The 20,482-nt window shown below is 37.4% G+C and overlaps 2 protein-coding genes across 2 annotated transcripts; both read left to right on the top strand.

Moving 5' to 3' along the window:
• The first annotated feature begins 158 nt into the window (after positions 1-158).
• LOC126911809 (endothelial zinc finger protein induced by tumor necrosis factor alpha-like) lies at positions 159-10,297 on the top strand. The gene is made up of 13 exons (XM_050700722.1): positions 159-633; positions 1,009-1,143; positions 1,450-1,606; positions 2,412-2,561; positions 3,248-3,420; positions 3,794-3,924; positions 4,657-4,731; positions 5,648-5,783; positions 6,783-6,919; positions 7,620-7,758; positions 8,156-8,269; positions 8,970-9,167; positions 9,882-10,297. The coding sequence occupies exons 1-13, from the start codon at positions 526-528 to the stop codon at positions 10,113-10,115; spliced, it is 1,887 nt and encodes a 628-aa protein (XP_050556679.1). The 5' UTR covers positions 159-525; the 3' UTR covers positions 10,116-10,297.
• A 692-nt stretch (positions 10,298-10,989) lies between these two features.
• LOC118280958 (E3 ubiquitin-protein ligase RNF220) lies at positions 10,990-20,388 on the top strand. Its single transcript, XM_050700756.1, has 8 exons — positions 10,990-11,601; positions 12,878-13,084; positions 13,985-14,122; positions 14,867-14,938; positions 15,401-15,535; positions 16,058-16,123; positions 17,517-17,591; positions 18,121-20,388. Exons 1-8 carry the CDS (start codon positions 11,242-11,244, stop codon positions 18,211-18,213), a joined length of 1,146 nt encoding a protein of 381 aa, XP_050556713.1. The 5' UTR covers positions 10,990-11,241; the 3' UTR covers positions 18,214-20,388.
• The last annotated feature ends 94 nt before the right edge of the window (positions 20,389-20,482 follow it).

Here is a 20,482-nt window from a genome sequence, read left to right as displayed (position 1 = left end):
CATCAAAAATAATCTTTTGTAGAACATTTTATATTTTTGTTGACTTTACAAATAAAATCAATATAGAAATAAGTAAATCGATTAGGTAATAAAGTAAAAATAAAATAATTATTATGTTGTTCCTTAATTGTAAAACACGAACGCAACTGTACGAAATGCCAAAATTGTTTGGGTTATCGTTTACTAGGATTGATTGTAAATACGAATAAATACCGAAAAACAGCTAAAAAATAAAAATATTGTATAAACAGTGAATAAATAAACGCTATAACAAGTACCGAACCCTAAAAATAAACAATACTCGAAAGAAAAATCAAGAACACAGTCACATCAATTTTCTCCCAAACATTTTAATTTTAAATCAAAATATAAATAAATAAATTATTTTTTTAACAAAAACCTAATAGATATATCATTAAAGAATATATAGGTGTATAAATAAGTGCAATAAAACTTTACTTTGTAACAGAACAGTGTATTTTATTACAAACATAATAATATAATTGTAATTTTATATTTATAAAAATGGAGAAACTATCGCTCTGTAGAATTTGTTTAATAGATAATGTACGCATGTATTTAGTAGCCGATAAACAGCTGCAGGAACTATATGAAAGACTGACTAATACTCCAGTAAGTAAAATTATGTATCTGTAATATTTTGCCAACACATTATTTTATACTAAACAATACTAGACAATGTATGCCTGCTTTTTAGCAAGTAAAACTTAGTTATCTACTTCCTCCAAAATACTATAACAACCACTTATATCCTTGTTCCTTGAGCATAAAAAAATTATCCACAAAATTGAATTAAATCTCTAATTTTGTGAATTTCTTTTGTCCAAATCTTAAAAATCACGGTATACTCATGTATATTAATAACTATTCTTCTTTTGCAAAATGTTGTGTTATTCAGGGAACATGAGAAATACCAGTCCTTTGTCATGCCGCACTCATTAAAATCTTTACATATACAATAAATAAGAGTAAATTAAAATATTTCAGTTTGTAACTGAAGACAGCAGACCGATGTTGGCATGTTTCTTCTGCTACGCCAACCTGAAGAAATGCTGCTACTTCATGAGGAAGTGCAGGGAAGCCGAGGAGGTCTTCCATCAGATGCTAAACGGAGATTATGAAGTGAGTGAGATAGGGAATTTGTGATTAGCTGCTTCTTACTATCATTATAAATGTATGTAAACGTTTTTGAATCAAGTTTGCAAGCGTCATATGCCACGATAACCATTTACCATCATGTGAGCCGTGTGCTTTCTTGCCACCATCATGGTATAAAAAAACAGTTGGTTTGTTACTCAATCACATCAAAACCTTTGTTTTCATAAGAAATACGTGTCTAACATCTTAAAATTAACAAGACGGACATTAAAATCAAAATTAATCATCTAATCATCTACCCTATTATTCAATAAAAATATATTGTTTCAGCAAAAACCGCCAAAAATTATTGGCTTACCCTATGGTGGTTACATTAGAACTGCTATTCAACACATAGACACTACTGACTTGGACACCGGAGATATCAAGCAGGAAGATGAGACCGTCAGAGCTGATCTGGGCATGAAGCAGGAGTGTCATGGTGATGGTAAGTTAATTTTTTTAAAGGGTTAACCATCCAATGTCTTCTCCCGCCTTGGGCAAGTAAGAGGAAGTGTTAGACTCTTACTGACTGAACACCACCCTGTTCCTACTCCTACTTTTCGAGTCAAAGTCAAAGCATTTATTTCGATTAATCCTAAATTAGGCACTTTTAAAACGTCAAATTGAATTGTCTGTAAGTCGGACAGACTTAGTGAAGCTAGGTGCGTTCCAAAATGTAGCTTCGAATGGAGAAGAACGAGTAAGAAATTTCATCGTTATTCTTTTTAAAAATATTTTTTACAATGTCTCTGATACATTATTTGATCATTTACTTATTGTAATGTCTTCTCCAATCCAATGTCTTCTCCCACCTTGAGCGAGCGAGAGGGAGTGTCAGATTCTTGCTGACTAAAAACCACCCCATTCCTACTGCTGCTTTTCGAGCCGGAGTAAACCCGCTAGGTGGTCCGCAACTGCGGATCAGGCATTGTTATTTTTAAGGGTTGTTGGGGAATTAATCTGGGGATGCGGGGAATTGGGCCTCAGGTAACCCCACTCACACAACGCAAGCGTTGTTTCACATCGGTTTTCTGTGGCCGTGGTATCACTCCGGTCGAGCCGGTACAGCAACGCATTAGCTACTCCTCTGATATTGTATTCATGGATGGGCGATGCCGATTGCTTACCATCAGATGGTTTATCTACTCGTTTGCCATGACTTCATAATTAGGGGCCCCGTGTAGCTTGAAACTCATACAACAGACACTATTAAAAATAATTCTAACTAAATTACATTATTACATTTACAGAAGTATCTCAAGACATAGACAACACCTTCTCGTTATCAGAAGAGTGTCCCCAGCATTCGGATTCAGAAGATGATTTACCTTTAATGAAGTTTAAGACAGAATCGGAAGAAGATAAAGATATCTTACCCAAGAAGAGAATTAAGAAGAGAGGTAAGGAAATGTTATGCTATATTTTCTAATATTAGCTTACGTCCGCAGTTTTGCCTGGGTTAATTGGTGATGATATTTGGATGTTTGTCCGTCAATCACGCTGAAACTACTGAACGGCTTTTAATGACATTTAGTATACAGACAGGGTATGAGCTGACTTGGGTGATAGGATACTTTTTATCCCAAGTGAACGCGGGCGAAGCCGCTTGTAAAAGCTAGTTTGCCAAAAAGCCAAAAAATGCAGATGGAACGGGCCTGATGGTAAGTAATCGCCGCCGCCCATGGGCACTTGAAACACCAGCGGCGTTACAAGTGCGTTGCCGGCTTTTTGGGGGTTAGGAATTTAATGGTTGTTATTCGGGAATCAAGGATTGGGAAAGGGGGAATTAGGCCTCCGATAACCTCGCTCACACAACGCAAGCGTTGTCTCACGTCGGTTTTCTGCTCGGCCGTGGTATCACTCCGGTCGAGCCGACCCAGTAGTGCCGAAGCATGGCTTTCCAACACTTAAAGAGAGATGTGAGAAATACAGATTCCGACAAGGAATACCATTCCTAAGCGGTTCGCATAAAATAAACTCGAAGTACCTACCCAGCTATATACGGGTGGCGCCATGCCGTCTGGTCGTAGAATGGTAAAACGTACGAAAAAAATAAAAAAATATGATGATGATGACTTTATTTCAGTTCGCAAACCGGACTGCAGTGAAATAATACTGTCTAAAGAGGAACAAATACAGAACCTACAAGCTCGCTCCAAGTCTACGAACTATGTGAATTCTCCATACAAATGCAACTACTGTTTCAAAGGATTCGTCGATATCAGGGCTTATGGGAACCATAAGATGAAGCATGATGTGGTATGTTTTATTTCTATACATTTTTGACCGACTTCAAAAAAAAGAAGGTTCTCAGTTTGTTATGTATGCAATTATCTATATTTGTGCGCGATGTTTGAATTAAAAAGTTAAAACTTAAATGACGGTTTTAACTACATATATTAACCGACTTAAAAAAATTGAGGTTTGCACAATAACATGTGAAGGCAGCTTTTAAAAAAAAAAATTAGACTGGGAATTTTAATTTTTTTTTCTACGCACGTTGCGTTTCCCCGTGCACCGGATCCTCATATAATTGATACCGTAGATATGGCGGTAGCTTCGCCCCTGTTCTAAGTACTTTGTTCAATAAATAAATGACTTTGACTTTGACTTTGACCGTCCCCCACTCCAGCGCAGCGGTCCCCACATATGCGACATCTGCCAGATGCGCTACCGGTCCGTGCAACTCTTGCGCACGCATGCCAACAATGCACACGTCCGGATATATAAATGTAACAAGTGTGGATACGTCTCGCATACTGGGTGAGTTGAACACTTAACTTCTTTTTCTATCACTTTGTCTAAATATTAGTTTTACATTGTTCTCACCTAGTTGAAGCAATCGAAACAATGTAACCCAGAATTGTATTGTGAACCTGATTGGAAAAGAGTAACCTATTAATATTATTATAATTGCTTTGACGTTCAAAAGTGCCTACCCGGTCTATTTGAAATAAATAATTTTGACTTTGACTTTAACATATATTCTTTTTTAAAGAAAATTTGAGAACGTCTCCCCTCAATCTTGCCTGATGGGAAGCAGCGATGAGATCTAAGGTGGTGCACGCTAGCGCAAATAATGCCTGTTCACTCTTGCCCTATATTGTATTTTATGATATACCTATATAGGGTGCATATTGGTGAAATACATATATACATAACCTCACGCCTGTCTCCCATGGGGGTAGGCAGAGACAATGGACCGCTAATTGTTACGAATCTTACATACTTCTTTCGCTTTATTAACAGTCATCAGCCTTTTCATGCATGCTCGTCGGTTAAGGGTACTTTTAACTTGGCCCTTCTTTAATATATCGCCAATCTGGTCGCTATATATATAATATTGTTATCGTATACATTGACATTGTAAAGTGATTCAACTTCACAATTTATGTTATAAGTCCCATGTAACAGGGGATGACCCTATTGACATATACTGGGCACAATTTCATATCCATAATATTAATAACATTACAATTATTGTTATTATTTCAGAAATCAAGCGCGGATTCATGAGAAATGGCACAACGGACATACATACGAGTGTCAGCTATGCAGTCATACATTCAGGTACGATACATAAATAGTATTTATTTTTATATAGCCGATGTCATCTCACTGCAGGACAAAGGCCTCCCTACCTTCTTTCCACTCCTCTCTGTGCAGAGCTTTCTGCGGCCAATCCTTATCATAGGTGTCGAGTTCATCCCGTCATCTCCCTCTATTGTAAAATAAAATTTCACATATGTCTATACGTTATACTCATACTAACTGTTGCCTGCTACTTCGTTCGCGTAGAATATAAATAACTTCTGGCAGACGGTGGGCTTTTTATTTTTTAGTAAAAAGACTGTATTTTTCTTAATTTTAAATAGTCTAAGTTACTCCATCTTACATCAGCTACCTACCAATAAAAGTCTAGTCAAAATTGATCTAGCCATTTCAGAGATTAGCTGGAACAAACAGACAGAAATTATTAGTGTTCACAAAATAGTCATTTCAAAGCCGGAACAAAAAAACAGACAGACAGAAATAATAAATTGTTAGCCTTCACAAAAAAAGTTTCTTTAGGAAAGTTGTTTGTAATCATGAGTACAATCACGTGTTTAAATATCGTTCACTAATTACCAGTCACCCTTTATATATAGCGTGAAACAAAATACCCATATACATCAAGAAGCACTGAAGAATACAGGTTGAATAGAATCTCTACAAAAAGTTTCAGCTTAAAATACGTTTAAAAAAAATTGGTACCAAATACTTGTTGTCGCATGGTTCTTGATTTTAAATCATACAAACGTGTCACAACACTACAGGTATCACTCGCTAACATTTCTTGTGTCAATCTGATCGCCTAGTCGTTCCATGAAAACATGAGTTTAAAAAACTCTTCCCGTATCGTTTGTTATGTTATTTAGAAACCGTGCACTTGATATGTATACCCCCTTTTTGTTACACCGTGTATATAGTGATTATTTATCTCCAGGAAGCCGACTTCCTACCTATCTCATATGAGGAAGCGCCACCCTACGGAGCACGTCTGCAATATATGTGGCGACAGCTTCGTGGGCAAACACGGGCTGCAGATGCATAAGAAGAAAACGCATGTTGACTGCGAAAAGGTATTGTTTTTTATTTACCGTTGATAAGTCTGCGTTTGGCCACCAACCCGCTTACTGCCAGGACGGCGAAGCGAAGATGTGGCCGAGGATGGAGCACACAGTCTTAGAAAGTACCTATTTACTCTGACCTTGAAAAGACCCGGGTTGTATTTGTCAGGAAATATAGAAGCCGGCAGATTGTTCCAATCCCTATATGTACGGATTAGGAACGTGGATTCGAATGGTTACTTAAGCCAGTCCTTAGCAATTTTTAGTGTGGGAGAGCCATGCTTCGGCACGAATGGGCCGGCTTGACCGGAGTGATACCACGGCCTCACAGGAAACCGACGTGAAACAACGTTTGAGTTGTGTGAGTGAGGTTAACGGAAGCCCAATTACTCTCCTTCCCAATCTTGATGTTACCATCAAGGAAAGCAATCGCCGCCGCCCTTGGACACTTGAAACACCAGAGGCGTTACAAGTACGTTGCCGGCCTTTTGGGGGATAGGAATTTAAGGGTTGTTGGGGAATCGAGGGTTAGGAAGATTGAGAAGAGCGGAATTGGGTATCCATACGCAATGCGTAGAGATGTAGCTAGGGGGGAATAAGGCCTCCGTAGGCAATGCGTAGAGATATAGCTTTATTGTGCATTCTCTATCGCCTATACCACGGGGAGTATCGCTTACCATCAGAAGACTCATCAGCTTGTTTGCCTCCTACTACATAAAAAAAAACTAATAGATGGCATAGGATGTTTTAAAATAAATCTAAGTAAAAAAGTTACTCGTGTCCAAACTCCAAAGTTGGAAATGGCTAACTTTTCCAGTGTATTGTCGCAGTCTGTTTTACTAAGCTAATTTTTACAAAGAAAATACCAGCTCGGCCGTTCCTCTTCTTCATTTTTGAGGGTTTTGTTATACAAAAAGCGCGTAAAGTTGGTTCTATTTGAAACTTTTGAGTTAAATTGTATCGCACTCAGGAACAATAGCAATCCTCCACATATAAAATGTATATTTCCAGATGACAGATCCCGACAATCCCGAAGATCCCGCCGCGGGCAGGTTCTGCAAAGAGTGTAACATACAGTTTTATAACTTGGACGCCTGGAAACGACACATCTTGAGCTCCATCAAACACACGCTGAAGACTGAGGAGAGGTGAGGGTTGCAAAAATAATTTGGTAAATTAATTATTATGTTATCGGCTTACTCACGTGACTGTTTGACGAGGAACTCGACTAGTTTTATTATATCTCTCGTGAAACATACTAAATTAATTATTATGTTATCGGTTTACTCACGTAACGTTTTGACGAGGAACTCGACTAAGAGCCTCTAGCATGGCTTGAAACTAGTCGAGTGCCTTGTCAAACAGTTACGTGAGTAAGCTGATAACATAATAATTATTGTAATATGTCTCACGAAAGTTATAATAAAAAAATAATTTGGTAATACATCATTATTTTCTAACTAGTCAAATTAAAAACAGTAAAATTATCAGTATTACTTTGCGTTATAAGTAGGAGCTCTACAATATATTAGCAAATGTAACTAATTTGACATTTCAAAACAAGTTTTTAATTTGACTGCCTCTTTAGTCGAGTGGTCTCGAGTTCGATTTCCGGGTCGGGCAAAGTATAACTGGGCTTTTTTCGGTTTATCGAAAGTTTCTCAGTAGTAGCACTGAGTCCGAAATTGTGAACAGTGGGCACAATTCTCAATAACCTCACCCCCTATTACATGCGACTTATAACACAAATGGTGAAAAGTGTGTGTACATTGTATAGCGGCATTATGTGCCGTAATGTGCACCTCTGCCTACCGCTTCGATACGTTAAGGTCAATGTATTATTTTCAGCACAAACTGCTCAATATGTCAGTGGAAGTATACAGGTAATGTGTCCTTGGAGACACATATGAAGGATCACGCGAAAGCTATGAGGAGGGCGCGCATCCCTCCCACTGGGAGCAAGGAGAGGAACTTTAGGTGTCAACAGGTAATTCTATATCTATAAACGTAGAAGATATTTGTTTAGTACTAAGAATATAGATTCCTAAAACTGAAAGATAAAAAATAAGTAGCCTTACAAGTGCGTTGCCTGCCTTTTGGGAATTGGGAATTTAAGGGTTGTTGGTGTGTTGATTGAGAAGATTGGAAAGGGGGGGTGATTGGGCCTCCGAATTTTGCAGGTCTCGGAAAAATCTAAAATCTCTTACATTATAGGTTTCTTTTCTTTCTTTCTTTTCTTTTTCAAAATTTTATTAACGCAAAATACCTACCTAGTTACTCGCGTCTCGCTGCTAACAGCTGATCATGCAAAAGTTGTTTGTAATCATGTGTACAATCACGTGTTTAAATATCGTTCACTAATTACCAGTCACCTTATATTGCAGTGTGGATCGAACTTCGTGACGCGCTCGAAACTACAGAGCCATATAAACAGGACACATTTGGGGCTCAAGTACAATAAGAATATTGTATGCGAAGTTTGCGGGAAGAAGTGTACGGTGAGTAAAGTATTATTGTGTATTTTAACACATTAAACGCCACGGCACGATCTGCGGCCACCGTAAGTGCGGGTCTGCGGACGGCGAGTAGGGGTAGCTCACCGCCCGAACAGAACCAGACCCGTTCCGCGCGCGCCTCAAAGAGCCATCAGACCACCACAGATGGGGCCCAATAGGGCTGATGCCTGACCCGGAGCTGTAGACTACCTAGCGGGTATACCGGGGCTCCGGCTCGAAAAGCAGGAGTAGGAACGGGGTAATTTTTAGTCAGTAAGAGTCTGACACTACCTCTCGCCTCGCCCAAGGCAGGAGAAGTCATTGGATGATTTTCCCCCCTTGCAAAAAAAACAATATGTATTATAATCTTTTATCTTTTCATTCATTTTCTTTTTTAAAAAACGTTGTCCCACACTAGGATTGTCTCCTGTGTCGTGGTTACAAACATACAAGTTCACATACACATGACACCCAGACCAGAAACAACAATTTGTGGATCACACAAATAGTTGCTCCGTGCGGGAATCGAACCCGCTACACGATATTTTTTCATTACTTACTGACGGACTAAATCAATTTTTAATTTTCATACCCCGTCATCATCCCTATTACCGCGTCAGTGCTATTTTAATTAGATATAGATAGGTATGTCGAACGACTATCTCAATGGAATTATAATAAATGCTACTTTTTCCCTTCACAGTCAAACGCAACGCTGAAATATCACCAGCGAACTCACACAGGAGAGAAGCCATACTCCTGCTCGTCTTGCTCCAAGCATTTTGTAGACAGCAACCAGCTTCGCATACATACACGGACACATACTGGAGAGAAACCGTATGTGTGCGCTGTATGTGGCAAGCGATTCAGTCAGAAACCGGCTCTAAATCGACATTATAGGGTGGGTATTTGATTAACATTACTTTTTTTGTGCAATATGCACCTGATGGTAAGCAATCGCAGCCGCCCATGGACACTTGAAACCCTAGTGGCGTTACAAGTGCGTTGCCGGCATTTTGGGAGTTAGGAATTTAAGGGTTGTTGGGGAATCGGGGATTGGGAAGATTGGACTAGTCTATATTTTACGCGTTACTTTGCGGAAATCCACGCTACACTTCCAATACAATACATTTTTAGTTTTCATTCCGCTTGTAGATGTATTTTTAGCATGCGAAGTGCAGCACCGCGCTCCCGTCAATTAAATGCTCATGCAGCAGAGGTGCAACATAACACGCAACAAAACACTCGATATATTTCTGCTCAAATTCGAACTGCGGGTGAATTTACACAAAAGTAAAATTCAGGGCTAAAAATAATTAGGAAATAAAAAAGAAAACATTTTTTTGAAATAATACCTTTAAAAATATCTCTTCAATACTTTTTACAAAACATTTATTTATACAGCATTTCTCCCTTCCCAATCTTCCCAATCCCCGATTCCCGAACAACAACCCTTAAATTCCTAAGCGGTGGCGATTGCTTCGCTAAACACACCCGTTTACCCGTGTTTCAAATAAAAATAAGATTCGCCATTTAATTTTGGCGCTAAATTAACGAGTAGTGTTGTTACTAGTCCATTTCAATAAAAAATCGACTAAACTCTTGTCTTTGACAGGTACACACTGGCGCGAAACCCTACACCTGTCAATATTGCTCTCGAACATTCAGCCAATCAAATTCGCTGAAACTTCACGTCAAGACTGTACATTTAAAACAGCCAGCGAACAGAAAGAGTAAAACTAAGACTAATTTTGAAACGAAAATTGAGAAGAACGCTGAAAATCATGAAAATACTGAAGAATTACAGATTGATGGGACTTTGCAGGCGATACGAGTTTTCACACGATGATTACAAAATGGAAATGATAAACTTGTATATTTTTTATAATAATCGGTTGTAATTACAACTAGTATATTATTCTAGACTACTTTATTTATTTAATAATTATTTATTCTAGTATTCTTCTCAACAAATACATAATTAAATTCTCAACTCAACTTTCCGCCCTTAATTACCCTAATTACATTGTGTACCTTTTCACTAATATTAAAATCACAATGCTTATTTATGTTCTCTATGTGAATTGAGATTATACGACATTATTGTGTAATATTGTTTTATTTAATTCATTTCTAGTCTCCTCCCCCTGACATAACGCAAGGATTATTTGTTTCACGCCACATTTCTGTGAAGCCACAGTATCACTTTGGTTTGGTCGAGCCAGCCTATTCATATTGTCGCATGGTTCTCTAATATGAGGCTAAAAATATGTACTTAAAATAAACATACCTTGTACTACTGAAAGAACCTGTCAAAATCAAATCTAACTGGAATTTGTTTCAAAACCATATTGCAATGTTATCGTGCTTATTTCATTTTCATTACACCCTTATGCAATGAATCTATACGGGGTAAACATTTTTTTTTATTTAAAATTCAGAAATTACTACTTTCGAGTCAAATAAAAATTACGGAATTAAGAAAAGTAAAAATTACTAAACAAACAGAAAATGTTTGTTTTATGAATCAGTAAACAGAAATATTACAATATTATGCAAACATAATAGTTATACAATGTAAAATTTAAATTATCATGCCTTTTTAATACAATAAACAAAAAATAATCAAACTAAATAAAACACCACCACGAGCAAAAATCGACTAAACAATTTAGTAATATCACCGCTACTCCAACACTAACGATTAACAAATGTCACGCAAATAGTCAAAAACCAATCAAAGCGATTTAAAAAAAAAGTTGTGTAAACGATCTTATTATTATTGTTTTGCTACGAATTATTTGTTTTATTACGTGAACTACACACAATATGTCTGCAAAATAAGTGAATTAAGATCAATAGAACTTCCATTAACACGTGTAACGAGTCAAAACACAATAAAATTGTGAAATTACGGTGATGTAAACAGATTTATAAACAGTGTATTTCAACAACAAATATTTTAATCGGTTGAAATGTTACCGATTTTGATGTACAATAATATGGAAGGGAGTTCTAATTCGTTGAATAATACGCCTAACACTAGTTTTAATCAGTACGATGATAGTATTATTTTAAATTGTGTTAGAAATCGGAAGAAAGTTACGGAATTACCGAGTTGTCCGGTTTGTAGTTGTACTATTAGACAAGGGGAGTTGGACTCCCATTTAAGTTTGGAGGTGGAGAGATTGCAGAAATTGTCTGGAAGTGGGTCTAAGAGGAAGCTTAGTGTGAATTCTAGTGCTAATCTAGCTGTGCCTGGATCTAGTACTAGCCAGGATGTCCTAGAAGATGAAGTAGATGTCTCAGGCTGTTTGGGCAGCGATGTTTACCAAGTAAGTTTTTCTTTTAAGAAAAAAAGTATTCCCGCCTTTTTTGGCCGTGTTTTTTTTATCTGTATGTATTTTGTGATAATGAAATATTGAATTTTTTGTTGCTATTTTTAACTAAATGAAATAATGTAATTATTATGTTTGCATAGCTTATTAGAAACATGATTAAAGTTTATTTATTACATAACTGTTAACATGTTTTCTTTTATCTTTTCTTTATCTGGTTATTTAGTTTTTCAATTTAAGTTCAATGCACTTGAAAATATCTACACTTATCTAAAGTTTAAATGATAAAATTTAGACCTTTCCTATTTGTTTCAAGTCTATAGGTAATTCATGCAATTTGTGTTCTAATAAATAAGCATGTAAAGTTATTTACATGTTATATGTAAAGCAAGTAATATAAAATCCTTAATAAATCAGCTGCTTTGTTTATATTTGTGGTTCCCAACCGTTGTTCCGCTGAAGACCTAAAATCGAAATGACTACCAATGTCAAAAAATACCACATTTAATACTCGAATTAATTTATATCAAAGGAGACAACTGAGAGAAGCAACTAATTTGAATAATCCAAATGTCACTAATATGACACTAATATGAGTGAATGAGAAAATCTGAGGACCACATGAGAAAAGTAATTATAAAATTTGTCCTAAACCAGGAAAAGGTTGGGTTTACATAAGCCTATACCCTTCATATCTTACAGTAATTTCTGATACAGAAAAATACATAAAATCAAAATCAAAATTGTTACTTTCAAATAGACCAGGAAGGCAGTTTTGAGTGTCAAAGTATTATAATATTAATAATGTCTCTCGATCAGTCCTCTCGTGAAGCTATTTGCTGGTTCCAATGTGTAAACTAAGGGGGAGGCCTTTGTTCAGCAGTGGACGTCTCTCGGCTGATGATGATGATGATGAATGTGTAAACTCAATAAGTTACTATTTTTCAATCAGGTTTACAATACAATTCTTGCTTACATTTTTTTTGTTGTATAGAGTTGCAGTACCTTATTGATGATAACTGATGAAACAAATTGATGATAGATGAAAGAATATTTCTCTCACCTGCACTGCTTAGTTCCTATTGATTGTAGAGTGATGTTGTATAGCCTTCCTCGATAGATGGACTATGCAACACTAAAATAATTTTTCAAATTGGACTAGCAGTTCCTGAGATTAGCATGTTCAAACAAACAAAGACATTAATCAGCTTATTACAGTACCTGCTTATGTACCTTCAGTGAATTAATAAATTTTTCTTCGTCAATCTTCCAGCGGGTACACGCCAACCGCCTCAGGCGTCTTCGAGCCCGTCGCAGAAGCACCCCGCCCCCTCAAAACGGAGAATGTCCAGTGTGCAATACTACGCTACCTGTGTCCAGGCTACAGAGGCATGCGTTAAGGTGCCTGAAGCGGACGGGAGCTGAGCTGGATGAGGATGTGCCGGATACCAGCTCTGAGGAGGGTAGCATTGATGTTGAGGTTCGTAGATGTTGGTTATATGCAAATTCAAAGCATTTATTTCAATTAATCCTAAATTAGGCACTTTTGCATCGTCAAATTGAATTTTCCGTCAGTCTGTCCGTCACTGAAGCTAGGCGATCGTTCTAAAGTGTTGCTTCAAATGGAAAAGAACGAGCAAGAAACTCCATCACTACTCTTTTAAAAAAAAATGATATTTACAATATATCTGATACATTATTTGATCATTTACTTATTGTATATTGCATGAACTGTCTCTATGAGTCTACTGCTGGACTATGAGTCTCTACTACTTGATTTTGCTATGTAATAAGAATAATGATGGGGTATGGAAATTAAACATCTATTTAGTCCGTCAGTTGATAATGAAATATTTTAGACACATATTTTTTTATTTTGTCATATAAGATAACAATACTTAGATAAAACAAAGCAAAGTTTAGAGTTTGGGAGCGAATACGTCATTTCTATGTATAAAACATACTTAGAAGTAAATATAAATTCCCCCAGAATTATTTTGTTCATAAAGCATTTCTCACACTAGTATTGTCTCCTGTGTCGTGGGTGCGTTTACAAACATACAAGTTCACATACACACGACACCCAGACCTGACAACAATTTGTGATCGCAAAAAGAGTTGTGTGATTGGCATAAGTCAAAGTCAAAAATTATTTATTTCAAATAAACCAGGAAGGCACTTTTGAACATCAAAGCAAATATAATAATATTAACAATGTCTGTCTGTCGGTCAGTCCTCTAGTTGCTCTATTTGCTCGTTCCAAAGTGTAGATTCCTATGTAGAAGAACGAGCAAGAAACTCCATAGGTTACTCTTTTCCAATTATGTTCACAATACAATTCTTGGTTGTCCATCAGTAAGAAATCGTTATACAATTACAGAACGACGAGCCATCTGGCGGTGGATTCGGGGCGGAGTACCAGTGGTGTGGAGAGTGGAGGGTGAGGGCCACGGCGCTGCAGGACTCGGAGGCAAGGGACGCTACCTGCGTCCGGAGAGCTTCCAACGATCAGGCTCTGGTTAGTTACTGCATCATCTTCGAGTTTTATATTTAACAAACTTCTACAAATACTTTGTTTCTGAGTGGAGTTTACTCAACGTCAATAGACGTCGCGGCAGGCTCAGGCGATGGCGGGAAGAACTCGATGCCTTTTAGTTGACGGGAGGAAACCTTCATAAGGCCCCTAGCTTTTTGGGGAAAAAACTAGGAAGTGTGGAATTTTTACCGCACTAAAACCTCCCCCCTGTGGCCACCATCTGCACCTAAAGGAGGCACCGGGCCCTCTTAGTAAACCAACCCTGGAGATAAACTCGATGCCTATGTAAAGGATTGGAAACAGAAAGCTCTACATAGAGACGAGTGGAAGGCGGGTAGGGAGGCCTTTGCGCCCTTGAAGTGAGATGATCATGGCTGAAAAATAACTTCTACAAGCAGCTTCGCTCGCGTTCCCGCGGTATTAATAGTAGCCCTTATGTTATTGCCATGAAGCAAATACAAATTCCATGTCATGATCTATGATCTGGAGCTGTGGACTACCTAGCGGGTTACCGGGGCTCCAGCTTGATAAGCAGGAGTAGGAACGGGGTGGTTTTTAGTCAGTAAGAGTCTGACACCTTCTCTCGTCTTACTCAAGACAGGAGAAGTCATTGCATAAGTTTCCTTCCTTATAGCCTAAAGGCTATTCACTATTCAGTAATTCTGGAGATTAGCGCATTCATATTAGTTGTTGTTAATATCTATGTATGTATTGTATTTGTTTCAGGTCGTGGACGGCGATGAAGATACGGAGTTATACGGTCCCCCTCAATACTCGCCGTCGAGGATAGCTCCTGATGTAAGTATCTACAATTATTTAAGTGTGGGCTCGCCGTACTTTGGCAGGAGTGGTCCGTAATACTGAGGATTTTTCGAGAAATCGAAAAAAACTCGTCAATACTTTGCTCGACCGAGGAACCTAACCCGAGACCCTTTGCCTGGTAGTCGCACTTACGAAACTCGACCAACGAGGCAGTCTACTGCTCTGTACCTTTAGTATGAGTTTACTTTACTTTATTGAACGAAAAGGAATCCAGACCGCGTTCAGCTCTCTCATTGGTTGATTCATTAGCGCCGGCCAATCAATCGATTCGTTTTCGTACAACGTAAAGTCGTTGTCTTCTCGTACTAGGGATACTGCACTGATAATTAGTATTACAAAAACCAAACAACAAATAATTCTTTGCCAAAATGTAGGAATTGAAACCTCAAACTGGTTGTTTCAAAGTTATACCTAAGACTCTATTTTTTTAATTTCCAGGCAGATCTATCTACAGACGTATCGATAGACGCACAGACGGACGACCAAGCCGAAGCGGCAGAGAGTTCGGAGAGCGATCGACCACTGGCGACACCTAGTAGCAAATGTAATGGACTAGTGGAGGCTAGCGCTGAAGTAAGTTGTATAGGGTGACTGGTAATTAGTGAACGATATTTAAACACGTGATTGTACTCATGATTACAAACAACTTTCCCGAAGAAACTTTTTTTGTATACTCATTAGTTTTATTTTTATCATAATATCTAGAAGTAAACATATCGAGTTTGGGTTCATTTGATATAAACATCAATATCATGAATATTTTAAGATTAAAAATGTCTTTAGTTTCCTTTTAATATAGTACTAACGTATAAACGAACTGACGGATCACCTGATGGTAAGCACTCGCCGCCCATGGACACCTGAAACACTAGATGCTTTACAAGGGCAAGCCTTTTAGTGGCTACAAATTTAAGGGTTGTTGGAGAATCGGGGTTTGGGAAGGCAGTTTAATTGAGCCTCCGGTAACCTCATTCAAACAGCGCAAGTGTTTCACTTCGGTTTTCTATGAGGCCTTGGTATCACTCCGGTCGAAACTTAAGTTTTTTTTAACTATGTATTTATAAGTTAAGTCACAATCCTTATTTTTCTTTCCAGACTAGAATCCAGGCTTTAAAAGCGAGAATAAAAGACTTAGAACGAAAGGCGAATGGCGGTGGAGAGGTAATTATTCATTAATATTGTACTTTTATCATGAAACTAGTTGCAAACTGCAGTGGGATGATCATAGCTGAAATGTAAATTTAATAAAACTAGTTACTCCCGCGAGGTTTTACCCACTCTTCGTCTCCTGTTGGTCATTGTGTGATATTTTATACCCTATAATAACCTAACTCGATAATTACACTATTCAACACAAAAATAATTAATTATTATGTTATTGGCTTACTCACGTAACTGTTTGACGAGGAACTCGACTAGTTTCAAGCCATGCTAGAGGCTCATATTTCATAAGCAGCATTCCGCGACACACGACGCGGCGACTGACGGACGAATCCTGTATCAGAAGCTATTTATTCATTGGTCTGATTGTATTTGTGCACCTATGCCTACTCCCTTCGTACATTAACGAACTTAAAACCACATCATTTTGAGGATGAAAAAATCATTCAATATAAATTCTTCCGCCTTGGAAGAAGCAAGAGGGAGTGTCAGACTCTTACTGACTAAAAACCACCCCGTTCCTACTCCTGCTTTTCGAGCCGGAGCCCCGGTAAACCGCTAATCAGTCCGCCACCCCTGTGACGTCACCATTTTTATATAGTTGATTTTTCAAGTAAAATAAAAACTCAGCAGCCTCGCGGCCACGAGTCTTATAGAAAAAATTCAGTTATGTTATTATCCCATAAGGATGCCGTATTAACGACTCCGACTGTACCGCCGTCGATCGCACACCCTAACCGAACGCGTGTAACGAAACCATAGCGCGATTCAGGAAATGTACGGAATCGTACAACGCCATCTATCGAGCGTAGTGACAACTCGGGGTTACTTGGAATTTTCTTATAGTGAAATGTATTGAGTAGGTTGTCTTTTAGAAAATTCTTCTTTTGATAGTTATGTTTTTATTTTTATTTAAGTATTTTGGTATTGTTTTGTGCTAATTGTTGGTTAATTATTTTTATATTTATTTGGAAAAATCAATAGTATATTTTCCAACAACTATGTATAGTATTATTAGAACTTAAGACGGGATATTTACAATGTTTATTTATGAGATGAGTTTCCGATATATCACGGATGAACAAGTTCTAATAATAGTGTTAGCGACCATGTCAGTTTAAAAACTTATAACTATGTATAACTTATAAAAAAGAGTATGGAATAATTGATGTTGCTTGTTAACCGACTTCAAAAAAAAAAGACGTTCTCAGTTTACCCTGTATGTGCGCGATTATCTCGCGTTTGGCTGTGCCGATTTTGATGCGATTTTATCATAGTATTGTTCAGACTTAGGGATTATACTTAAAAATTAAGACTATTTGCGACTTCTGTCACTTGTGATGTGTTGCCACAAATGTAATTGATTAAACTTTGTTTTTTTTTTACGTTACAGATGAAATGTCTGATCTGTTTGGAGCAGTACACGTCGCCTACTGTGTCCATACAATGCTGGCACGTTTACTGTGAAGTGAGTATAAATTAATTATCGTAAATCTATACTAATGATTAATTAGTAATTAATATAAGGTGATCTAAAAGTATCTTCCACGACTTTAATTGGAGGTAGTGTTGTGTTTGAAGATTACAATAGTAAAGAAATTTCGTAACTTAACCAGTTCACCTGATGGTAAGCAATCGTCGCGCATATACACTCGAAACATCAGAAGCGTTATAGGTGTATTGCCGGCCTTTTGGGGGTTAGGAATTGAGGGATGTTGGGACATTGGGGATTGGGAAAATTTGGCGATAATGGGTAAATGGGCCTCCAGTAACCTCACTCACACAACTAAACACAACGCTTGCGTTGTTTCACGTCGGTTTTCTGCGAGGCCGTGGTATCACTCGGTAGTGCCGAAGCATAGCTCCCCCACACTTAGTATTGTTTTCTTCTACGACAAGATAACAAAAATACGAGTCTAATATCTTTTCATTACCTAATTGACAGACTAAATAGATATTTAATTTTCATACCCTAAAATTATTATTTTCATTTACAGGTATGCTGGCTCCAATCTTTGCGAGCTAAGAAAATTTGTCCGCAATGCAATGCAATCACCACTGCTCAGCACCTTAGAAGAATATACATGTAAAACACATATATGTATTATTATAATATTAATATACAAAATACATCAACAGCGGGTGACAGTCCACTGCTAGACTATCGCCCGAATACTCAAACGCTACTTAATTTTAAGTTGTACTTAAAATTAAAATATCGTGCTATAAATTAAATATCGTGCTGTCTCTGTCATTTTACAAAGAATTGATAGTGACAGAACTACATTTGAGAGTGTCTTAAAATTGAGTAGCGTTTGAGTATTCGGGCATATGATATATTATGTAGGCTGTTTAAGGGAACAGAGAGTAAAGTTCCCTAAGTAAAGCAGTATCCTCCGACCAGGCGGTGATCGTATCTGGCGGCTTTCTGCCCAATTGTAGTTCGTTGGGATTGTCTATCCATGTTTATTCGCATTTATACTTCATATGTGCGATATAGTTTATGACGTCATCCGTTGATTTGGTCGTCGATCGCCTATGTCTGTCTCATCTGTCACTTGTCATGTGTCGTCAGATCACATGACAAGCGACACACACTACATACATTTTGCTACATGTCTGAATGAAATGTATGTAAAATGCATGCAGTTATGCTATCAATAACTTTATCAGACATTAATTATTATGTTATCGGCTTACTCACGTGACTGTTTGACGAGGAACTCGACTAGTTTAGACAGTAGTAGCGATAGTCGCCTCGTCGTGTGTCGCGGAATATTACTCATGAATATGAGCCTCTATCATGGCTTGAAACTAGTCGAGCCCCTCGTCAAACAGTTACGTGAGTAAGCCGATAACATAATAATTAATTTAGTATGTCTCACGAAAGTTATAATAACTTTTATTGACTAGAAAAATAAATTAAAGTCTGATTGTAATATTTTGTTTGTATATTATGTTTTGGGCTTTAAATCTTAAAAGACATAACAATTATAGATAACAAAATGTTATCTAATTATATTAGTTCCTTCTTTTATGCCTAATTACCCCATGATATGTCTATAAGACCCCCTAGTGTATGTGTATAGGGGGTCTAAACAGTTTCTGTTTGAAAAATTCTCCTCTCGTTTTGTATATTAGGAATTTTATTTTAATATCCGTCTGGTAGATTATTTTAAAACATTAGACACGCATTTTTTTTTCTTATAATATCAAGAATTTAAGACGATATTATATTGATTTCAAATGTTATACATATACTTCATACAGAACGGCTCCTACTTCTAAACTTTGATTTGTTTTATCTAAGTATTGTTATCTTATATGACAAAATAAACAAATACGTGTCTAATATTTTTCCATTACCTAACTGACGGACTAAATAGATTTTTAATATTCATACCCCGTCATCATCCCTATTTTATTAGAAAGTTATCGTCGATTAATTTCAACATCACAAGTCGTGGATTATTTGAAATTAATGACATCACATTATCGAGAGTCTACTGCTGGACTATGAGCCTCCTCTACATAAGAGGGTTAGCGATAATCTCCGCAGGCAGGCGGGTTGGAGATCGCAGTATATAATACTTGTGTAAAAATACCACTCAAAAATTAATACAGGTGATAATAACACAAAATAAACTATTTATTTTTTTTTATCTTCTAAAGAAAAGTAAAAGAATACGCTCTTTTCTTGAAGGTTTGAATGTCGTATCGGTTCGGAAATACCGGCGACGACAGCTCATTCCACAGTTTTGCTGTGCGAGGCAGAAAGTTTCGCGAGAAGCGCACAGTTGTGGCCTGCCAAACATCTATATGATGGGGATGGAAGTGCTGTTATGTAGGTCGATGGCGAAAAGACGCGGCAGGTATCAGACCAAGCAATTTTTGTAGTATTTGACTAGTTATGACAATGACTGCACGGTTGGCTCGGTGGCTAGGCCACCGGCTGCCACGCAACGTGTAGCCGGTTTGAATCCGCACGGAGCAACTCTTTCTGTAATCCACAAATTGTTGTTTCGGGTCTGGGTGTCATGTGCATGTGAACTTGTATGTTTGTAAACGCACCCACGACACTGGAGAAAATCCAAATGTCACCAGCATTATCACATGTATTCATTTTCTGGAGCGGTCTATTTACACCGGGTATTTAATGTTATGTAAAAAATATGCCTTCTATGAAGATGTACAATAATAGATGTAATGTAACAATTAATTAGTCCTATAACCAATTATGTAAATAAAATTATTTTTTTCTATGATTTTCTGTGTTTTATTGTTTTAGCTGTGTTAAAACACCGCAAATAATAATAATTGCAATTAGTTTTCTGATTGACTGACTATCAAAATCATTTT

This window comes from Spodoptera frugiperda, chromosome 19 (genome assembly GCF_023101765.2).
Source record: "Spodoptera frugiperda isolate SF20-4 chromosome 19, AGI-APGP_CSIRO_Sfru_2.0, whole genome shotgun sequence".
Lineage (NCBI taxonomy): Eukaryota > Metazoa > Arthropoda > Insecta > Lepidoptera > Noctuidae > Spodoptera > Spodoptera frugiperda.
This window is presented reverse-complemented; position numbering and strand designations above follow the sequence as displayed.